The following is a 23,352-nucleotide window of genomic DNA, read 5'->3' on the forward strand; positions in this document are numbered from 1 at the left end:
CAAATATATATTGATCTATATAAATATCTACTTATATTATTCAGCTCCAATAGGAATAATAGGTCGGAGGATAATGCTTGTATGAACAACTTTTTGATTTTTAATTGGGTGTAGTGTGATTAAGATATTAGCAGGTGGACTCTGCAAAGGTGTGTAAACTTCGACGTACCGAAGATAGGCGGTCATGTTTTGATTTAAATATTTTTCAATTTGTATTTTGCTTGTATTTTATTACATTCTTTAGTATTCATCACCTTCGTCGACATCGGCGGTTGAATCTATTCCCACCTCTTCATAATCCTTTTCAAGTGCGGCTAAATCCTCTCGGGCTTCAGAGAACTCGCCTTCCTCCATACCTTCTCCAACATACCAGTGTACAAAAGCACGTTTGGCATACATTAGATCAAACTTATGATCCAAACGGGCCCAGGCCTCTGCTATGGCCGTAGTATTAGATAACATGCATACTGCACGTTGAACTTTGGCCAAATCGCCTCCTGGCACCACCGTGGGCGGTTGGTAATTAATACCCACCTTAAAGCCAGTCGGACACCAGTCGACGAATTGAATTGAGCGCTTCGTTTTGATTGTGGCAATTGCTGCATTGACATCTTTGGGCACCACATCACCGCGATAGAGCATACAGCATGCCATGTATTTTCCGTGCCTTGGATCACACTTGACCATCTGGTTTGCGGGTTCAAAGCATGCATTAGTTATTTCGGCGACGGTTAATTGTTCATGATAAGCCTTCTCAACGGAAATTACTGGAGCATATGTGGCCAGAGGAAAGTGAATGCGTGGGTAGGGAACCAAATTGGTCTGAAACTCAGTTAAGTCAACATTTAGCGCTCCGTCGAAGCGCAACGATGCTGTTATTGAGGAAACTATTTGACCAATTAAGCGATTTAGGTTCAGGTAGGTGGGTCGCTCAATATCTAAATTGCGACGGCAAATGTCATATATGGCTTCATTGTCAACCATAAACGCACAATCAGAATGTTCCAGAGTGGTGTGGGTAGTCAAAATGGAATTATATGGTTCGACAACGGCAGTTGAAACCTTTAAAATCGAAAATTAATGGTGTATTTAAGACGTATATATATATATATCATTTTTTTGGGTTTGTTCTTCCAAAGCTCGGAAAAATATTTTCTTTCAGTCTTATATACATATGTTTATATATATATATATATATATATATATATATATATATATATATATATATATATATAGTCAATTTATGCCGGATATTGATACAACGTTTCAAAAAAATGAGTTACGTACTTGTGGAGCTGGGTAAATCGAAAACTCTAGCTTTGATTTTTTTCCGTAATCAACTGATAGACGTTCCATAAGCAGTGAGGTAAATCCAGAGCCAGTTCCTCCACCAAATGAATGAAATACTAAAAATCCTTGAAGACCGGTGCATTGATCTGCCAGCTTGCGGATACGATCTAGTACTATATCCACAATTTCCTTGCCAATTGTGTAGTGACCACGAGCATAGTTGTTAGCTGCATCTTCTTTACCAGTAATTAGCTGCTCAGGATGGAACAGCTGTCGATAGGTACCAGTACGCACTTCATCAACAACAGTTGGCTCCAAGTCAACAAAAACGGCACGTGGCACATGCTTGCCGGCACTAGTTTCACTAAAGAAGGTATTGAAAGAGTCATCTCCTCCACCAATTGTTTTGTCAGAGGGCATATGCCCGTCAGGCTGAATACCATGCTCCAGGCAGTACAACTCCCAGCAAGCGTTACCAATCTGAACGCCTGCCTGCCCTATGTGAACTGAAATGCACTCCCTCTAAAATAATATAATATTGTCAAATTATATTATGCTGATTTAGTTGGTCTTAATATTGATACGTATATATGTATACATGTATAAAATAGTGTTCAGCAGACCTTCATAAATTTATGCGTATATTTCGCCTACATTCATATACATTGATACAAGCGTACCATATTCATTGGAAATTGCATTGCTTGGAAATTTAGTTGATGGATGTATTTTTCTTATTAATTAATATTTTTAAAAATTGTCAGAATCATTTTTTAGCTTGCATACAGATGTCATGGCATTGAAGTATATAAGCATTTAATATGTCGCTTGAGTGCATACACTCGTATATGTTATGAATATCCATAGGTGCATATACAAATCGTCTAAATCCAATTAATGTGAATCATAGTTTTGGAATATTTATTTAGATATAGCTTTGTTTAGACTTTAAAAAAATATTTTTTTTTGGCAAATAGAACACAATTTATAATCTGTCTCAAATTTTCCGCCTAGTGGTCGAAATTAACTAGTTATATTCTTCGAAGTTAAGCTGAATTATTCAATGATTCATGACTTTATTGACGCATCAATGAGTTGTTAAATACTTTTAATCTTTTGGCAAACATTTGCATCCAATGGACTTAATACAACTTTTTGTTTGTCTTAAGACATTACTATTTCGTACAATATATACAACCAATTTTCACCAATATCCTGATGTTTTTTTTATATAAATTACTACAAAAATTAATTGTATTTTTTTTTTTTTGGATGGCGAAAAATACATTTAATATAATACGCAGTTGAAAACAGATGGCTGGTGAAATAAGTAAATTAGTATTTCTTCAATAAGTTCTTCACTAGTTTAGTTAAAATAGTTATAGGTTTGTTTGTGTGGTTTGAATCCATAATATTGCATAATATATATCCTAAATATGAATCAATTTATTTTAATGAAACAGTATAACTTCTCTGCGTTTTAATCTGAACAACAGAATTTAAACTTTAGGAATTGATTTCATCAGACTTACCATATTCGTTATAACAGATTCTGTTGACGAGCCTTTTTTTTAAGCGTTGGTCCTTCAATTAACTAGGAACAATATACGTCTAAAATAAGGAAAATTTTAACTCGCTGAATCTCCAAACTTTTGTCCGTAATGAAACACAGCTGGAAATCGACTAGCCGATGCTTCGTGCATTCAAGTGTTTTTATAGGCGATAGCGTTCTTAAAGAGTAAGTTTTCAAATACAAATAAGCGAGGGAAGCTCGAAGACTTTCTAAAAATAAAATAAAAAGTTTTGATGAACACTTTAAAATATGTTTAATAATTAAGTGGTAGGGTCAATGTAACCAAGAATTATGTAACGAGTTTCATTTAGTTTTTAAATGTTGCCAAGCTCTATGGTTGAAATTTGGCAGTAAAACTAGAAAAAAACAATTGTATTCTGGGTATTTTGAGCTCTCGTAATAAAAAATTACCTAACGTAAGATTAATAGCAATCGTAGTAGTTTCCGTAGCAGCTATGCGAAGCAGAAGAGCATCACAAATATGCGATAATATATCAAGAGCACAAGCTGTACAGTTCGCTCTCGGCCTTGTTTGTTCTGCAACTACTATAACAACAGACTGGATACTCCTATTAATCTTGCAGATGGGAGAGCAGAGCAAAGCGAAAGCGCAATCATTTTTATAGTTTTCTGCTATTGGCTCTGTTAGTGTTGAATTCAGCAGTTGCAATAGTATTTATTGAAGATCTCTACAAAACGGGACATCTGGGCTAATAAAGACCAGGGCAAGCTGGAATGTACATGTATATATAGGCACATCAAAATTCTCTTATATATATTTGATCATCCTCGTCTTGGCCATTTTCTTTCGGCTTCAGGTGGCACGGTTTTTAGAAGCTTCCTAATGACATTCAATATATATATATATATATATATATATATATATATTATGTATTATATATTTTCGGTAGAGCATATATCTGCATATAATCACTTAGCAGACAACACATATATTGTAGATCAACAGCTATGTTGATAGTAGAAGCTTGCAGGCTCCATCAGAACAAACAATATCCGCACATAATCAACATTGGACTTGACGATTCTTTATATGTAGACAACATATTATATATTTTTATTCAACAACCATAGTTTGTTTAATGAAATTAAAAAAAATTGTATACCACTTCGTTCAGTGTTAATTCGTAGATAAAAAGCTTTCAAGCCAAGTTTGAATAACTGGAAGGTTCTCTTCACTCCACTTTGCTTCTTCTTTTATGTTGCGAAGCGACTTTTCAATAATGTGTTGTGCACTCCCAAACTCTCCAGTATGCTTTTCGTATAGCTGCTGGACCATATCATAGCCTTTTTGAGTTAAAAAAAATCCAGTGGCTGAACTTATCAAATGGTCCCATAAATTCGTGTTATTTTGAAGTCTGAAAGCAAAAACTGGTATTTTAATGAACGGAAACAATAATATTTTCTTATAATAGGTGTATACAAACGTCTGATTTGTAAATACAAATTTTGCATTTTGGTGAAAGCAATTAGTTTCCTTAATAGTTTTATAGCATATTAATCAATAGTACAATCAAAAGATTAGCGCATGTATGGACCACTAATATATACTAAATTAAACTAACGAGTTTCAAGTGCTACATTTGAAGCATTGGATGGTATATCAAATTGAAATAATTGGTAAAAAGAGGAGTTCTTGGTAGGAAAACTTTGCAGCAGTTAATAGTATTATTTTACCTATTTGGATAACAAATTTGAAGTAATATTTATTCATACACTCAATCGATTGGTTTTTTTTTTTAAATTATGGTTAAGTTTAGTTGCCGGCAGGTTGCCTTAATTTTTAAGGAGAGTTTTTAACTTCGGGTTAAGTTGTTTGGAGTTAAACGTGCCTTCATCTTCACCATTTTATTCTGTCCAGTCACGTTAGTTGACTGTGACGTTGCTTAGATATTACTCAACTTTAACCTCCAGTGGATATTCGGGTACCACCAATAGTTGCGTCTGCTCCGATTCCATATTTTGTGGAACGAGTAATTTTCCGCTGCAAACGCAAAACTCTTCAGAGTCCAGTTACTAGCAAAGGCATTAATAATAATGCTGCATGATCAATTAGTACTTAAGCTGTTTAATGGATTTATATTTGTTTCTTTTTGATTCTGACTCTTATAATAATTTTGTTCGCTTTATTTATCTATAGTTTTCTTCTTTCTCCTTTACCTTATTTCTTTCGGTCTTAACTTCGATAATTTAATAGTTCAAACATTTATTTGGTCCGATTATGATTTCCCAAATTTTTGTAACAAATGTTAGACAATTTCACAAAAACCTAGCTATATTATTTTATTTACAGATTGCTTAATTTTTAAATAAATTTTTAATTTAATAGCATATTTTTTTTATTTAGCTTTTTAAATTTATTTTTAAAATTAACCATTTTAAATATTAATCATTTTTCTCTAGCAACTGCAGAGCCAGCCAATATCTGAAATATTCTTCCATTCTGCTCTACTCTGCCATTCCAAAACAAATTTTCATTGTGCTGCCTGTAGTTATAGCAACAGCAGAAAGAGCATGAGCATAGCGAGTGCAAGTCAAGTATAGCAATCGCATAGTTGATTTGCTCTTTGAGCACTTATATTTACTGTACTTTCTATTAGGTAGGTAATTTTTTATTACCTTTTTATGGCTGTCCTAGAACACATGCGATATAGACAACTTACAATTATAGTAAATTTGCAGAATATATTATTAATTTTAAAAATCTATGGAATTTCAGAAAAAAACAACTTATAAAATTGAGTTTTTGAGGCTAAGCAATTATAAGAGAGCATTTAAATTAAAAATTATAATAATAAATAAAACATACTAAGTTTGCGAATGAAAAGTAAAAATGCATAGCATTATATAAACATAACTGTACTTACTTTCTTTGAATCGTTGTCCAATTCTCAGATAAGAAATTAAATAATGTATAATAACCGCTGGAACCTGAGCTTAATGAAGTAAAAATTAGGAATTGATCGTTTTCGGTGAAATTCGAGTGGTCGTCTAGAATCGACATTTTTAGCAGTCGGTTGATCTTTTCAGAGTTGGTTGCACAACCTGCCAGTTGTTTTAATAAGTAAGTTCTTTCACTTTGCTTTCGTGATTTTGGGAAATCGATCACACGCTCTAATCCAAATTGCCACTCATCAATGGAACCCCACTTAAAGATGGGGCACATATAATGATTTGGCACCCTACAATGCATGTCAAATATAAATGTAAGAAAATAACTGTGTAACGATATACAAACAGTATTTCGAAGTCCCTGTCGGCTGCTTGTTGCCAGACGCTGTACGCATGTTTTGCCTCTTCGATACAAGGTTGAAAGCCTGCGCGGCACAAAAATCGTTTAGTCAACGATCGAAGATCTGTTTTCCAGCTCTCTTCGGTTTCACTCTCAGCACCTAGTTCTTCGTATAAGGGCGATAGCATAATTAAAACATATGTCTGCAAATGGGAAGAAGACATTATTTTACCAAAACTAATTTAGTTTTGTTTATATTACTTGCCTCGAATTTTTTATGGACTTCTGCCATATCTATATGCCGACCAATTTGATCAATGAAAGTGAAGACCGGATTCCACACAATATGATTGCGCTCATATTTCATGAATAAAGTCATATTGAAGGCAGTAGCAAAACTTAAATCACCGGCGTAAGCGAGATTCCAAGCATCATGTAGTAATTTTAGCTCTGGAAATGTAAAAAAGCAGAGTAAGATTCCCTTTATCTACATTCTGTATATTAATTCTACACATAGAACGTTGAAAATTGTGTGTTAAAATAAACTTTTTTTTTATTGATTTGTACCGATGGGACGCATGTTTTTTTTTAACGTATTTATGTGCTTAAGACAGCCTGAAATCAATTCCCCTTTCTTTTTAACAATTAAAAATAGATTAGTGGAAAAAGCTCGACAATGAGATGTATTGTTATTATTTTAAATAGATTAAATTATAGGTTTCAGTTATATTACCGAAATTCTCTCCACACTAAAATGCAAGCAGTTACTGAAGGCAAATAAAATATAAAAAAAAACTAAGCTGTGCATGTCTTTATTCAAAAGTTGAATACTGCTCATACATTTAGCACAACTTAGCTGTCGATTGCCGCATTGCCGCATTGTTTAATCGAATGAATAGCTTATAAGCGAAAGTTTCGGGTTCAAGTCACCCTCAATTAGTAGGATTTTTTAAAAAGATTTTTTGTATGAAACTCACCTAGTATATGTTGGAACTAAAGTTCGACCAATATCAGTTTGCAAGAAAGTCGACAGCATTTTCCAATTTTCTTCGTCGTAATTGACTGGAAATGGAGCTATTTCTTCTTGATTTATAATAATAAATTTATCCTTTCCTGGCATGTTTTGGATATTAATCTGTTGAGTCTTTTCCATCCATACATAGGGACTGCAATTTGAAAAGTTAATTGCATCTTCTCGATTAAGAATAATGGGAATCCACCAAAGCATTTTGTCCTGCTCTGGCACATCATGAGGCCGTTCTCTAAGATAAACTTTCTGTTGTAACTTTGCAGAATTTTTTTCATAATCCCTGCTAACGCGAACTGAGGGTAGGCGGTGATTTGTAAGCCATGGACTGACAATGTCCGCCACATTGTATTGGCTCTGAAGACGTCCATCTTTAATCGCCTGAGAGGTAAGCGCATCCCAAAGATCATCAGCGACAAATGTCTGATTTTGATGATCTTCAATACATTTTTTTAAACCCTTTTTAAATGATTCTTTTCCTAATGTGAAATTTAGCATGCGTATAACAAGCTCTGTTTTGTGTGAAATAGTTTCTTGTTTCATTCCAGTAATGCGTGAATGGGGATATCTTTTACTGAATTCATAGTATACTGAATAAAGCGTGGTCATTGGATACTTTCCGTTAAACTCGATTCCACCATCTATCTGTAAGTATACTGGATTAATTTGAAAAATATATTTTTTTTTAACTTAAAAGCATACCTGTATTACAATTTCTGATGCTAAAAAACTTGCCAGTGCTTTGTTAAGATGTGCATCAGTCCACCACTCAGGAGTCACCCACGAACCAATCCATTGGTATATTAATTCCTGCGCTATGTAATAGTATTGGTTTTGCAAAAGATCGCTTTCTCTAAACAAAAATCAGAATTACATTGATGCTGCAAAATCAAGTCAAGTATCTTACTTAAATAGCAACAGACCCCAGTTATCTGCTGGCCGTACTATTGGTAGGTCAGGTATGGCAACCACATCAATTTTAGATAGAGGGATAGGTATCTCAAAATAATCCTGAATCAATTTGTAAATAAGTATGATTTTTTCGTAAGTGCCCTAGAATAAAAGAAATGTATATAATTAACAATATACAGATCACGATTTTGATAAAAGGGTTTAATAAATAAACATTTAAAATTAAAGTCACAAATTAAATGATATAAAATTAAAGGCGGGAAATTAAATTGCAAACTTAAAATGAGAAAAAACAAAGCATTTGATAAATAGAGAAGAATAGAAGGTATTCATAATTCAAACAAACTGAACCAGTTGAAATGCAAACCCTTGTCTTGTCTTGCGTCCAACATAAGAATTGTATTTGATGATCATAACATAATTGTGATTGGCAAATCTTAACGCAACGTAATTATATTAAATTTATTGAATTTCGTTCATAATTAAAGATTTAATGAAGGTTTTGAATAAACAAAATGTTAAAGTAAATATATGCATCTATTAATTATTTTCATAAAAAAATGCGAAATTATAATTTTTAGCAAAATTTCAAGCCTCAAGTTTATATTTTAAATTATCACTAAAAAAAATTATTTTTACCCATAGCGCAGTCAGTAAAAAATAATAATTCTTTAAGAATTTAATCTATGATAAATATCAACATCATACCTGTAATTGATTTGCACTCTCTGGAATACCCCAAATATTAATAACAGGTGCTGACAACGATGTTGCATTCTTTGTCAATTTGATATCCAATTTTTGAAGTTTCGATGTCACAAAGCCAAATGTAAACGAAGACATTGGTGGAGTTTTTTCAAAATAGTCTATTACTTGGTCCTTTAAAGTTAAGCTGCAATGTATAATATAAAAAAAATTATCGGACAGTAATAATTGCAAATTAAAGGTGTCACTGTTATAGTAAGTACTAACGAAAAAACATATAAAATTTTAATTTTTAAATTTAAAAGATAAATTGAACACGAGACATAATTGTCGTGTCTTGGTTGATTGGAGGAGCTCTTCCATGAGCCTCGTCGCCGAAATCTTATAGCTAATGCAAGCCTGGAGAAGCGGTCTAGTTCTGGTTGTTAAACATTCATTAACCTAGAAGTAGTGGGCAGAACCGAGGTTGCCTTAACCTTGACTCAAAACTGCCCTCGATAATCTTAATTTATTAATTTATAATTAAGAATAAACTGCAACTTAAATAATTATAATAAACTAATTTTCTAGTTTTTCCGTTTTTTTAAAAAGACAATTGCTTACTTGAAACCTTGTTCTCTCTCATACACCTTTATGCCCCACTTCTTCATTTCTATTGTAAACTTATATCTGTTTATGTTTCTGTCCTCTCTCTCTCTCGCTCTCTCTCTCGCTCTCTCTCTCTCTCTCTCTCGCTCTCTCTCTCTCTCTCTCTCTCTCTCTCTCTCTCTCTCTCTCTCTCTCTCTCTCTCTCTCTCTCTCTCTCTCTCTCTCTCTCTCTCTCTCTCTCTCTCTCTCTCTCTCTCTCTCTGTCTATCTCTCCGTTCTACTTCTTCGTTTTACTTTTAATTTTTGACAACATTTGATACATAAAAAAATTATATACGATTGAGTCTAAACATATAATACATACAACATTACCTGCTCTGAGCAGTAAGGGCGATTTACACTTTATGTTTCAAATAATAAATACTTACTGTTCATCAGATCGAGCTAGTGCTGTATTAAATACCGTAACAAAATCCTTAGGTCTTGTAATGGAGACTGCAAACGGAACCTTTTGTAAATAAATTGTTATTATTGTTTTAGGATTGTAATTTTTTTAAAATATGAAAGTTAGCTTACTTTGAATCCTGGTTCATCAAAGCATGGAAACAAGCGTCGCGCATTATTTGGCCTTAAGTAGGTGGCCAAATAGGTTACATTTGCATAAGATCCTTTGAAAAGTCCGTTCGCACTCTTCCAAATATTTCCGTCAAAAGGAATCTCTATAACACATTCTGTACCTTGTTTTATTGTTTCCTTAAGGTAGATTATATAAATTGTTTTCTTTGGAAAGCGACTGCCGCGCAGAACCGTAATTTTCTGCGGGTCACTAAAAACGTGATTGATCAAAATGTTAAATTAGTATACAATTATATTATCTATAAATATGTTATCGTAATACCTGCTACTCGTATTAGATTTTCGTAGAACAATTTTCCTATCGTTAATATTTAAATCATAATGAGCGTGAAGCGAAATTTTCTTTGAGTCTGCAGTCCAACTCAAATTCATTTTTATAAGCCCGCTAAAGGTACTTTCTTCATAGTTAGGTTCTATATGAAGTTCATAACTTTGTGGCACGACATCTTTCGGCAACCGATCATCTGTTATCATTGCAAAGGAAGCCGATGTATCTATGCTGCGCTTTACGGCTCCCTAAAACAAAAAATAAAAGTGTTTGTTACTGCGTATAAATACAATCCCTCACTAAAGCAGAACAAATAAAAATGCTGTGGTCTAACAACTTCGTCGAGAAAATAACCTGAATCCAACTCTTTATAAATTGAACAAGTCTTGAATATTCAAGCCAGCACGCCAAAAAATGCTCGTATGTATGCCCATTGTATGTGTGTGCACATGTATATAGTGCAAGTTCTTGCGTTTTGGAAAATATGAAGAGGTATAGGTGAACACATTATTTTAAAAATTTGTAATTTTAAAAGCTCTGCTCTCTCCACGGTTTCACAACTACTTTTGAAGAATCAAAGAATCAAAGATCCACAATATCAATTAAGACAACGGATCCAAGACCCGTATGTGGAGCGCCTTCCTGAGATACTTGTCTTTAATATCGAAAATAAAAATGAAATACGAGTATACAGAGTGTCTTGAAGGCAATATAATTCTTTGAAGAAGGTCACCAGCAATCTACTTCCCAATTTTGGTAACTCTTCTTTTATTATTGGGATTAATACACTACTTATTTGCGTGGTTATTACATTTTTTTTTATCGATTCTCGAAAGCAGTTTTTTCTGATATACCTTATAAATTTGGTGATTGTTAGCGCGAGTTTAAGATTAAGTTAGGTTAGAAAAGAGCGGTAGCGCAATAAAATCTTTCATTTCGTCTGTATGCAAATCGCCCGGCACTGTTGCCGTATATTAAATAGCATCTAAATCAGTTGTCTTATAATATCCGAGTAAATCCGAGATATATGTTGCCCGCCAGTGGATGTAGCATAAAAAATTTAACTCTTTGTCTGACGTGAACATAAGCGAAAGTTAATTAAGGTAGACAACATTACTATATCATAATATAAATATAAATCAAATCATGGAGCTCTGTTCAGTTCTCACTCATTGAGAACAGTCGCAGAACAGCTTGTTTTTAAAATAAGCAAACAAAGTTTTCAAAGGCAAATTACCAAAGTTACAAACAAAATTGCTGGTTATCAACAACTGGAGTATGTGAAAAACACTATTTTCCATCAATTTGTATGTTTGATGTCCGTAATACTGTCAAGGACTATCAAACTAGTTTAACACAAAGATTAATATTACATCCCAGCTATAGAGACATGTTAGAGTTAGGCTTAAAAAAATTAAGGCTACGAGAGGGCTTTCCAAGTGGTAATTAAGAAACGTTATCATACCATGTCAGCTGAAACTATTAAAACCAAAGTTGAGTTGCTTGGGAACGTTGTTATAGTCATTAATAACATTAAGAATCGCATTAGTAAGGATCCACTAATATTCTTTTTCTTAAACCAAATCCCAAGTCTTGGTATGAAATTAAAACTACGAGAAAACAAATATGTAGCGATTGCAAAGCATCTAAAGAACCTAGATCCATTCGCAAATAAGCATAATCCGTGGAAGGCGAGAGTCAGAGAGTCAAAGAGACCCAAAGACAAAGAAATACGGTTACAGAAGACATCAGCGGTGATCTGTGCAGAAGTGATGAAGAGAAAACCGATAACGTATTTTAAAATTAAGAAATAGTCCAAAGTACTGAATTTTAATTTGAAAATATACTTTAAAAGACAAGTTTCCAGTGTTAACCGACCTAAGTGTAGTAAACAAACATGAGTTCAGGTTCCGAAAAATACACTTTTTTGAGTGGAAACAAAACGCAGCCGTCCTTCTATGCATTTGATAAAGATTGGCATTTGCATTTGATAAAGATTCGCGATTGCCACCGGCGTCGAGGTTGCAACATATGCTGAATGTGCACCATCAATTCCCACAAGAGAAACGACACAACATTTCATCGACAAGCTGACTTACTTTGGTCGAAAAATGGTTAAAGAATTTATCGATAGAAGTTAACATGCATACATATGCGAGGAAAAGGCGAGTGCTTCCAATATCGAACTTACGTACCATCAAAGCTATAAGAAATACCATATTAATTCATATTTTCTTATTTATTAACAAATATTTAAAGCAAATTAGTTGGAACCCTCGACATTGTAACTCAGTACTGAGTCCATTATATGTTACATTACTTACATGACTTGTATGGTGCCAAGAAAAGCTCAGAAGCAGTAACAGCACACTAGGTGATTGCAACTTGAGAATGCGCATTATACTTGAAAGAAAAAAAGCAGGTTAATCATATTTTCAGATTGGTATTTAAATATCTGTTTTTTTTTTTTACTTTAGATGCCAAGTTCGCAGAAGTTATCACGACAATAATTTCACAATTGTTTGCAAGCTACTTCGAAAAGTACTTACTGAAAAGAAGGTCAAATCTGTTAGTACAGACCCGCTTAGTATGTGCCGTCCTTAGTACTTACTATTGGGCAACTGACTATATGTATATCCTATGTGAAATCGGCTGGAACCATGTCCCTGGCTTCTTAAAGGACCTTTGCTTTACCCAAAAGAACTAGCACAATTATAGATCGTATAGTTACTCAAGAATTCAAGAATTAGGTATCTACATATAGGAAACACTTTGTTTATTAAAGGTTTGAAGCCAATTGCTAAACCTTTTCTCAACAAGAGTAACTAACGGTCGATTACTGAAATAAAGGTTTGAAGCCGCCGCTAAACATTCTCACAACGAGAACAACTAAAACCAATCGATAAGCTAGAGCTATGCGAAGCAACTGATTAGCTGCAGCAGCCGGCCGATCAGCGAACGCACTTTATAGAGAGATAGAGAGCGCTTCACAAAGAGAGTGCTGTACAATGAGAGCGCTGCTAGCGCTGGCTGCTGCAGCTCAAACTTCACTTAACATAATGTGCATATGTAATTAAGACTAACAATAAGCTATTATTATTAAGACGCGCAGGGCTCTAAATTCAAACATGTCAACAATTCATAATCAATTAAAGTTGTTTGCTGCCGCTGCTGCTAAAAATTATATTTGTTGTATTAGTTACGCAACGGAAAATAATGAATTAATGAATTTCAATTATACATTTAAATTATTCGGAGAACCAAACTCTTATTCACATAAGGTGCTCTAAGTGAGCATCACTTAAAGTTCTTCGCTGAATCGATATATTCACTCGAATTTCAATTTGCGAATATGGGAAAACATTCTGTTTTCATTTTTAGGGGATGTTCCTAAATCATTTTGTTCCTCTTAAAGTTCTGACAGTATTTTCGGTCCACCACTAAATAAGTAAACAAACCCAGTGGAAATAATTCAAATTACAATTTAAAAATAACCGACAATCAAATTGAAAAAAAAAAAAACGTTTTTTTAGCTTACACAATTTTATTAAATATATTTTAAATTAACACCTATCCCTTCTATATATTGACAATGAGATCTTTCAAATACATAAATAGTAACTACAACATCTATTTTCTTTTTAAAAATTCCACTTACATCATTAATGTGCCCATCAATTATTATATCAACTAAGAACTATAAGTAAGATAGTGATGTTGTCTATCTGAACTGTGTCTCACATCTTTTTAGCGTATTACACTTCTGAATGCTTTTGTTCTTATTTTACAAGACAAATTAAATTTATTTTTACCAATAATATTTCACAAAGAATTAAATATTATTGTATTAGAGTGCTTTTACTTATATTACAAGTGAAAATTGTAATTAGTTTGTTGTACATGTATGATGTATGTTTGATGAAAATGCTGTTTGAAGGCAAAATCAAATCGAAATGAAAGTATTTAGATAAGCATTATTATAATATTTTTTCTTCTTTCTGCCTCGAAGAGAAACAGTTAAAACAGCTGTTGTAGTTATGTGTTCGCCTAAACAACGGTGGCATTGAAACTCACATCGCATATCAAATTACGCGTAAATTGGAGCACACAAAATGGAAACGGAAGATTTTTTGTTAAAAGTTGAAACGGAAAATTTTTAGGTAAATTGGAGCACGGCTGATTAGCGTTTTACATTTGATTGATTTTTTGCCCATAGTGACCGTCGAAGGAGATTTTATAATTGAAAGCTCTTGTATATGTGTATAAGCACAGTAAAAGCATCACCGCACAAGGAAACAGATATCCACATCATGGGCACCAAGAACGTACGCAGACATGGTGACGTATGGAACATCTTCAAAACTAAAGGAGTCCAACCTTTTAAAATGGGTATAAGAAAGGAGCATAGACACATGAATGGGCATGGCTATATCGACTCGGCTAATGACATTGCTGAAGAATGTATATACCTACTGCAATCACGCCAAAATCATGTTGAAATTTTACAAATATTAAAGAGTTATACTAAGCGGTACAAGAATTTGGTTTTTTTTTATAGAGCATCATCCTGCTGGTATTTACTACGAATTTGCCACTACACTACTCTAAGTCCTTCATATATTCGAGCATGGAGCTCATCTCCAACCATTTTCCGCCTATCGGTGCTCCCAATTATGGCAGAGGTTGGAGCATCTATTTAATTTATGTATAATAAGCAGTGAATGGATGGATTTCATCCTCCTATCAGGTGGCTGATCTTAAATGGTCGAAACAACGGGCGATCGATCAACTATAGGAATTGTGCTACGCAGATGTTGCTAACGAAAACATTTTTTTGTGTTCAATAAGCCAGATGGCAGCAAGTGGAATCATTTCCTGTGTTTCTGCGTGCATGAGTGCAAAGGGAGCAGTGAGCTTGTGTTTCTACAAAAGTTTATAGTTGAGCTTCAGATCTATGAGTTTATGTATCTACATATGAAGATATTGTTGTTGGCACGCATATGCCGCAATTCAGGGTAGTTTTTTTTTTAAATAGTATCACCTTTGGGTTTGTGAACTATCACGCGCTGTTGTAGATTTGTACAGCCCCTTTAAGGTCTCAGCAATCATAAAAAAAATGATCATTCATAAAAATATGTAACAGCAATCTGTTAATATTGGTAAGCTAAAGTTTTACCGAAAAACTAGAATCAGTTTTAAATGTATTTGATACGGATAGTTTTGTACATTCAAAATAATATTACTGTGGTACTGTAATAATAATACTGTGTATTATGTTATCTACTTTTTCCATTTGCATAAATTAAAACACCCGGGCACCCATTTTATATAAGCGGGGTATTATGCACAAAATTCGAAGCAGATAACAAAATTGAGATAAAGAATAAAAGATAACTCAACTGCGCTTTGGTTTTTAGATTTTTGCGATAAAGAACTTAGTATTGTAGGAATCTTAAAAGCATCTTCAGCGAATATAATATACATATTCTTGTCTTTAGCAAAATGACTAAGCGAGCCATAATATTTCTTGTAATGTGCTTAAATCTACCATGCAGATTAACAAAAAAGGTTAGAAATATCCCATTGAATTTGCACAAATGTTTTAATTTCAATACCTATAGTATGAAAAGTGTGATGATAATACAACCGAAACATCTGGTGGCACAGCATACTGGAAATTTCGGGGAGAACGTTACACAACTTCTGAAGACTTTGTTTGCTGGAAAGATGATTGGGAACTCTTTTTGCGTGAATGCGACACAACAACTGGTCAATGGAAGCCAGAAAGTGTTGTATGCAGAGTGAAAGAACACCAAAACAAATATTGCCCGGAGGAATTAGTAGAAGTTGATAATGAAAGTGATGATCCCATTTGTCTTAAAGCGTCCTCTGAACGAAAAAAGTATGACGAACATTTTTGCTATGGCTCAAGCATAATTTTGCCATTTGATTATTCGAAGCTTGAAGCATCAAGTTTAATAGAATTCATGCATGATCGAGGCATTTTAGAATTTTGGTTACCATTTAAACGCGAAAATAATTCCATGCCATACAAGGTACAGTTGCCTGGTGAGCGGTGGGGGCAAGTAGTTGACGACAAAATAGAAGTCTCAGATTTTAGATCTGATAAAAATTGTATGTCTGGACGCCTAGAAAGTCATAATAAAAAAAAAAAAGAGTTGATCGTAATGGCTACCGATTGTGATGACTTACTGCATACAATTTGTGTTTTTGACGGCAATCTTATATCAAGCACAGGATGCCCCGATGGACTAGCGGCTCTTAGCTATCGGCCCAACGAATGCTATGGAATCAACTGGCCAAAAAAATTGTCAGGCGAGCAAAAAGAGGTGCGACTCAAAGAATATTTTCAGAATCGTAATACTTTAAGACTGATGCTAAAACACGGCATACGAAGAGTTGAAAAGGAAGAATTTTTTGAAGTAGACCATTTTGTTGACAAATCTGGAGATGGGTTTCTAATTCTAATGAACCAGAATGAAATCATGCGAATTGTTGATAACGATAAAAAAACACATCCGATTTTGTACAAAGAAACTATCAAAAATCAATTTAATACGACGCAACTTATTTTGAAATTCGACGCAACGTTACAAGAATTAATTCTGATAGTTTATAATAGCGATTATCTTTGGCGTATCAATAGAAATCACAATGGTATACAATGTTTCACAAATGCAGATTTTGATATTCAACGAAGCTCCAAAATTGATCTTATTTGGGAAAATAAAAATAAGACAAAGTTAATTTTTAAATTGAAGTTAGTTAATGACAACCCTGGCGAGTATTGGTGTGAAGGCCATTCTATTTTAAATTTTCAGTTAGTAACCACCGAAAGAATTGTGGCTGCAAAAAAAATACGGGGCCATGCTTTCGCTGCTAGGATAAATATAACGTGTATAAATGAAAATAAGAACATGTGTAAAAATCCGTTTAAATACACCAAAAAGCTTGGAAAACATGTTCAAGACACGTTACGAAGAAGGAGCAAAGTTGTTGCTCGAGACCTTGTTATACATGATACTCGTATCATGAGTATTGAACAGATATCTAGTCCATATGTTCATTGTTGGATCCATTTGACAGCTTCTCTTAAGAATTCTGCAGTTGACAATAGTGAGGAGGAAAGCAGCGAAGAATCTGATAGCTTAGAAAATGATGATAATATAAGACACGACACTTCAATACGCATGGGAGTTTGGACTCTTTTGCAAGAGGTTATTTCAATTTTTAGCCCCAACGGCTTGAATGTAGTCCGTAGCACAGAGTATTGTTTTCCAAATATGTTTCGATTGGATACCGGCGTAATATACCAGTGGCAGCAGACAGTTAGAGGACAGGTGGGAACATTGTCGGGTCTATGTTTTCGAAGTAATGGCATGCCATATACACGTCGCTGCCAGGGCAATTTTTTACATGGTGCTTATTGGGAGCTAATGAAGGAAAACATAACTTGTCAGCTTGAGCATAATAATTTAAAAGTAACAGAAACTCTTTACAGTTTAGAAAAATCGAAACTAATCAAAGTTTCACCGGAAAGAGTAGTAAAAGAGGTTAAGCACATTTTGCAAGAATCTGCAAAAAAGTTCTTACCTGTTGATCTGCATCTTGCAGCTAACATTGTGCAAGCTTCGATTAACAATGTTGATAGAAATATTTTGAATTTGCCTCCTACTCACAATTTTTTTAAAGAAACTACCTTGGATCTTATAGCTATTTACAATTATTTGATAGATGTAAGAGAGTCTACGATTCGGATGTCAGCTAAATTAAACTCAACTAACAAACTTCTGGAGGCATTTGAAAATGCAATGAACACCTTATCATTGCAAACAGTTTTTGGTGATACAGGCTTAAGCAATCCCGTGGATAATTCTAATGAATTAGACAATAGCAGTGATGTTGAAGTGCTGGATTATGTGGATATTGGAGTATCTGTAAAAATATCACACAATCTGATCTATTTTATAATTAATCCGTCTATTGCCAATATTTCTGGAATTGCAATATTTCAAAATAATAATAACAGTGACATACCGATAACTTTGAAAGGAGCATTTAAAAATGAGCACTTCCGTTTTCTGGAGTCTGATTATGAAATTGAGGACTTAATTTCCGAGCCAAATTTGCAATTTGGCACCTACGTACCAGAAAAACTGTTAAGCCAGCTGGACACAATTTCAAATGCACCAAATGCCACCAAAAACACAAAAACTCTTGTGGTTATTAAAGTGTACTCGAACGATAAACTTTTTCAGCTGCCAGCCAATCATACACCACTATCTGCATTCGGCCGTGTGGTATCAATATCATTACCCGGCCATAGTCCGCATTTACCTGAGGATTTGCCGCTCGCTTTTCGAGTTTATAATAGTTCATATAAGCACAATGATACTACACAAATGTGTAGCTATTGGAATTATGAAAATTGGGCCTCTGATGGCATTCAGGTCTCAAATCTGTTAAGCACTAACAGAGATATCGTTTTATGTCAAGTTAGCCATCTAACACCATTTGCATACCTAGTAGGCGTTAATTTTACAGTGGAGGAAGACATTGAAGTCAATATTCAGTATGCAGATCATGTCCAGGCACTTGATATAATAACTGTAACAGGCTGTTCTTTATCTCTTCTCGGCATTTGTGGCATATTCATCACCGCTGCAGTATTTAACTCATGGCGACAAAAACCGTCCTCTAAGGTACTACTACAACTATCGGCAGCAATAGCTTTGCAAATGATAATTCTTTGCTTTGTCAATACAAAGGAATACTCACTACATTTAATTATAAATGAGATTGTACCTAGATGTGTAGCCATTGGCGCCTTACTCCACTACTCTGTGCTTGTACAATTCTTCTGGATGATGGTCATTGCATATTTACAGTTCAAGAGATATGTTCAGGTATTTGCGGGAACTAGACCGCACAGATTCTTTATGAAGTCCGCCGCATTCTGTTGGGGTGTGCCAATCATACCTGTAGTTTTAGTGATTATTCTGGATCATGATTCTTTTAGTAAAGGCGCAATATGCTACCCATCAGGATACGCGCTTTATTTCGGCATAATTTTTCCCATTTCGATCATTATAATAGCTAACTTTGTTATATTTTGTCTTATTATATATAACATATTAGTTAGGTCAAGCGTACCAATTAGGCACACTGAAAAACCTATTTTAATATATCAGATACGACTATCAGTACTTTTATTTTTCTTAATGGGATTCACATGGTGCTTTGGCTTTTTATCAACAATGAAGGCTGGTATTGTGTTTTCATATTTTTTTTGTCTCACAGCAACACTGCAAGGGTTTGTTATTTTTGTATATTTCATAATTTTAGATCCAGTGACGCGACGCATGTGGGGCGAATTTTTATGCAAGCTTTGTTCAATTGACAAAAGTTTTCTTCAAAGTACAGGCAGTGTTAAGGACACAACAGAAACATATTAAATAGTGTTAAATGTATTGCCTTGTGTTAATATTTGTTTATTTATCCAACATGAAATGTAATAGTATTAACCAATATTTAATTTTAATGTAATTTTTATTTTTATTCAAATAAAAATAGTTAACTCGTACACAAGTATAATAAAAGGTATAATTGACTTTTTTTATTTGATTAAGTTTAATAAGTAAATGATGTAAACGAAATATACAATTTATAAAAACCGTGCAAGAATCAAAGGTGCGACAAATGTGAAATGGGCGGTATTTTATCAATAGAGAATAGATTCTTGAAAATTATCCAATTATTAGTTAAGGAATTACACACCATCAAAGTTGCCTTATTATTAATTAATCTTAAAAAAACAGTAACAGTTACAATGAAGAATTCCCGTCCTCATTGTATTAAAATTCAGAAACAAATAAGTAGATTAGTACTTAATATGTAAAAAATAAGATGCTCATAAAATAGCACAATTTTTTTTTGCAAAGATGGAGATCCTACGTAGCCGACAAGCGATAGTCGAATTTAGTGTGGAAAATACAAGCTTTCTTGATTTATGCGGGGCGGCTGAAGTCGTGGCCAAGCAATTTTTGGCTGATCCTTAAAATATTAGTATTATTAGTTACAAATTTGGGTGACTCTAGTTTTTATGCTAGAAATTTATTGCTAATATTTTATGGGAAAATAATATTGTTGACCTGTTTGGATTTTTACGCGTGTCAGGTATAAGCACAGCTGGAATGTTTTTAACATCAATTTTGAAGTTGGTTACCAGTTATCCATCTTCCAAATTTGGTAGATCTACCCTGGCCTACACATCCATCCAAAAACCGAATAACGGACCCTAAAACTTATTTTAAATTTTTATTTTGGTACAATTTGTATTTTCATAGAATAAAAAAGATCCATAAAACTATGTGGCTAAAGATTTTTAGATTTAATTTTCGTTTTAAAAAAAATCGTTAACTGTAATTATTTTATTTTCTTCTACAAACTGTGCAATCGGTCGTAACCGATTGAGGATTACTCTGATACCAGTCTAATACTAGATGATAGTAAGAGGTGTGTGACGACAGTAGATATGCGTGCCTTGTCAACTGAAAAAGTCTGTCACTAATTTGTCTGTTGGCTCTAGCTCCAAAATTGTGGAAGATATCGATTTTTATGTATTGGGTGGGCGAGTCGAAGTCTTTTTCTTATCAATCACTATGGCGATAAGTTAACTTTTCTGGTATAAAGTCTTTTCTCTGAATCAATATAAAATGTAATGGGTAAAAAGAGTACAATAATTTTGTGTAAAAGTGTGTAACAGCCAGAAGAAAGAATCTACGAAAATATATCTAAAGCGAATTCCTATATTGATCTGAATAATATCAGTAGGAGCAAGCATTTTTTATTTACAAGTACACATATAAGAAATGTGAACACTTTCTCACTTTAGTATCTAAAAATGTTTAAAGGCGAGTTTGACAATAAAATTAGATTACTCGACTATAGCATTCTTACTTTTTACTGTTTGAGTCAATAGTTGAATACAACTTTTGTCATTGTTGTGGCATATTATTTGAAAAACTTATCAATCTATCTCCATTTTCTTCAATTTTAAAAAAGACATTTTTTGTTTGGTCGTGCTAACGCTATTAATATTTGAAGCAGAAAAATCCGCTCAGAAGACTGCCTCAAAGGCTACAAAAAATGAGCGAGCGCTTTAGGGAAAATTTAACGCAATTATTTTTTATTTTATTACAAAATTATGACTTAGTAATAATTGTTAAGCATAATGAGCTATTAAACTATTAAAAACTGCGAAATACTTTGATACCATAAGTTATTCCAGCGGATAACAAGAAAAACGGAGATATGGGACTATGAAAATTTTGGGGATAGGAGTGGGCCAAACAAATTATTAGAGAAGGTTCCTAGTAAGCTTCCTTTCAATTTTGGTAACTGTAGCTATTAAATTGCGGGAGATAGGCTTCTGGGAATTTTGGAAGCGGGCGTGACAAAAAAAAATAGTGGAGTACGATCTTAGTAATATACCTTCCAAGTTTGGCAACTGTAACTCTTAAATTGCGAGAGATATAGGCTTTTATCGTTTTTGTGGGCATGGATGGGCGTGCTTGAAAACTTGTAACAGAAATGTAGAGATGTTTTATAAAAAAAAGCTCCCACAGTTGCTTGCCAACAGTTTGACTTTTTTGATCAAAGATCATTCAATATTTTTTATAACCTGTCACCTACTGTGCTTAAGATACGTGATTAAAATTGTTTGGTTAGTTGCATAGTTCCTGTTGATTGTAGAGGAAAGTGTATCTGAGGCTAGACAAAAGAAAATGCAGAATGGAAGAGACGATTTTGAATTGGAAGAAGAGTTTATAGCAATTAAAGAAAATTACAACAATGTTGTGTGGTAATTTGACATGAGCAAATCATTCTATTATTTTTATTATTTTAGAAATGAATTTTTTTCAGAACCAGAACGATCCCTTAACTGAAAAATATAAACTTTGCAAAAATAAATATAATTTTTAAATTTAAAAAAGACGGCAAGAGCATATATATGACAGCTATATGTTATAGTGACCCGAATCGAGCGAAATTTGTGTAGATCATTGAGAGACTAGCACTTTATTTTCAGATAGTGAAGAGTGCCCATAGGGCAACCTACGGCGGAGAAAACTTTTAATCAAAATTTGTGTCTCTGGCTCAAAGATTGTGAAAGATATACACATTTCCAATTTGTGGATGCAGTGGGCGGCTTTGCTGATACTGGCCTCTAGTTTTGTGTCTAGCTTTTGAGTTGTTGAAGGTATATGGTCTTATCAGCTTGTTCTTATCGACATTGGATCCAAAGTTTAACATTTTGTCTGACGCGATCATAGACAAATGTATTTTCGAAGTATAGCTTCAAGGGTATTGAAAAAAGTTGCGTTCGTAGACAGTTTGCTGTTTTATAGTGTAATTGAACATTCTCATTAATTCACAAATTTTTTAAGCCTAATTTCAAATTTCTTGTGGAAAACATTGTTTTGGTGACTTCTAAAAATAAGTAATCGCAGATCTATGCATTTTATTAAAATAATTAAATATTGATTTCTTTATATTTGATCAATACCTGACTTTTGTCTCAGCGAAATAGACGTATATACCGACACATTGGGGAGGAAAACTTTAACTAAAAGCTAATCTCAAACTAAGTTTGTTTTGCCCTACTGGCATCATTGTGCAAAATCTCATTGTTAATATACAAATAGTTTTTTTATCTGCCTACTTCGTATTTTATCACAATAGTCCAATTTAATGATCACACATTGTCAATTGGATTAAATTATCTTGACCTTTGACCACCAACGATTTTTAAATTATTATTAAAGTTTGCATTCTTATGTGACTTAATACGAAATCTATTACATTTTTTCTATTTCTGTACAAGCTGCAGCGTAACTTTTGAATTTTTTATTAAAATGAATTTATTCTTTTAACAAATGTGTATTCTAGAATTGTTATTTTCAAAAGAGTACCTAAATAACCACAAGTTGCAAATTTTATTTTTTAGATTTATAATATTTATTATTAAAACTTTTCAATATAAAACTTTCTCAAAATCCATGCCTACTATGTATATTACC

The 23,352-nt window shown here is 33.5% G+C and overlaps 3 protein-coding genes across 3 annotated transcripts; 1 reads left to right on the forward strand and 2 right to left on the reverse strand.

Moving 5' to 3' along the window:
• On the reverse strand, positions 1–3,350 carry LOC6569996 (tubulin alpha-2 chain). The gene is made up of 4 exons (XM_032741828.1): positions 3,275–3,350; positions 2,823–3,072; positions 1,288–1,812; positions 1–1,062 (listed from the first exon to the last, which is right to left on the reverse strand). Exons 2-4 carry the CDS (start codon positions 2,823–2,825, stop codon positions 241–243), a joined length of 1,350 nt encoding a protein of 449 aa, XP_032597719.1. The 5' UTR covers positions 2,826–3,072; positions 3,275–3,350; the 3' UTR covers positions 1–240.
• A 579-nt stretch (positions 3,351–3,929) lies between these two features.
• LOC116806034 (endoplasmic reticulum aminopeptidase 1) lies at positions 3,930–22,868 on the reverse strand. Its single transcript, XM_032741813.1, is given in 13 exon segments — positions 3,930–4,239; positions 5,749–6,063; positions 6,120–6,316; positions 6,379–6,561; positions 7,087–7,785; positions 7,843–7,993; positions 8,048–8,193; positions 8,761–8,944; positions 9,774–9,853; positions 9,922–10,171; positions 10,244–10,497; positions 12,574–12,652; positions 22,839–22,868. Coding segments are annotated over 12 exon segments (2,772 nt in total). The 5' UTR covers positions 12,649–12,652; positions 22,839–22,868; the 3' UTR covers positions 3,930–4,001.
• Positions 15,693–19,871, forward strand: LOC116806049. Its single transcript, XM_043214297.1, has 2 exons — positions 15,693–15,817; positions 15,871–19,871. Exons 1-2 carry the CDS (start codon positions 15,752–15,754, stop codon positions 19,723–19,725), a joined length of 3,921 nt encoding a protein of 1,306 aa, XP_043070232.1. The 5' UTR covers positions 15,693–15,751; the 3' UTR covers positions 19,726–19,871.
• Positions 22,869–23,352: the final 484 nt, after the last annotated feature.

Source organism: Drosophila grimshawi, unplaced genomic scaffold (assembly GCF_018153295.1).
Source record: "Drosophila grimshawi isolate 15287-2541.00 unplaced genomic scaffold, ASM1815329v1 contig_1148, whole genome shotgun sequence".
Lineage (NCBI taxonomy): Eukaryota > Metazoa > Arthropoda > Insecta > Diptera > Drosophilidae > Drosophila > Drosophila grimshawi.

Coding starts and splice junctions, on each gene's coding strand:
- LOC6569996 (XM_032741828.1), bottom strand. Junction 1,063..1,287: donor CGATTTACCCAGCTCCACAA/GTACGTAACTCA, acceptor TCGATTTTAAAG/GTTTCAACTGCCGTTGTCGA.
- LOC116806049 (XM_043214297.1), top strand. CDS start 15,752: ATGACTAAGCGAGCCATAATATTTCTTGTAATGTGCTTAAATCTACCA. Junction 15,818..15,870: donor CATGCAGATTAACAAAAAAG/GTTAGAAATATC, acceptor CAATACCTATAG/TATGAAAAGTGTGATGATAA.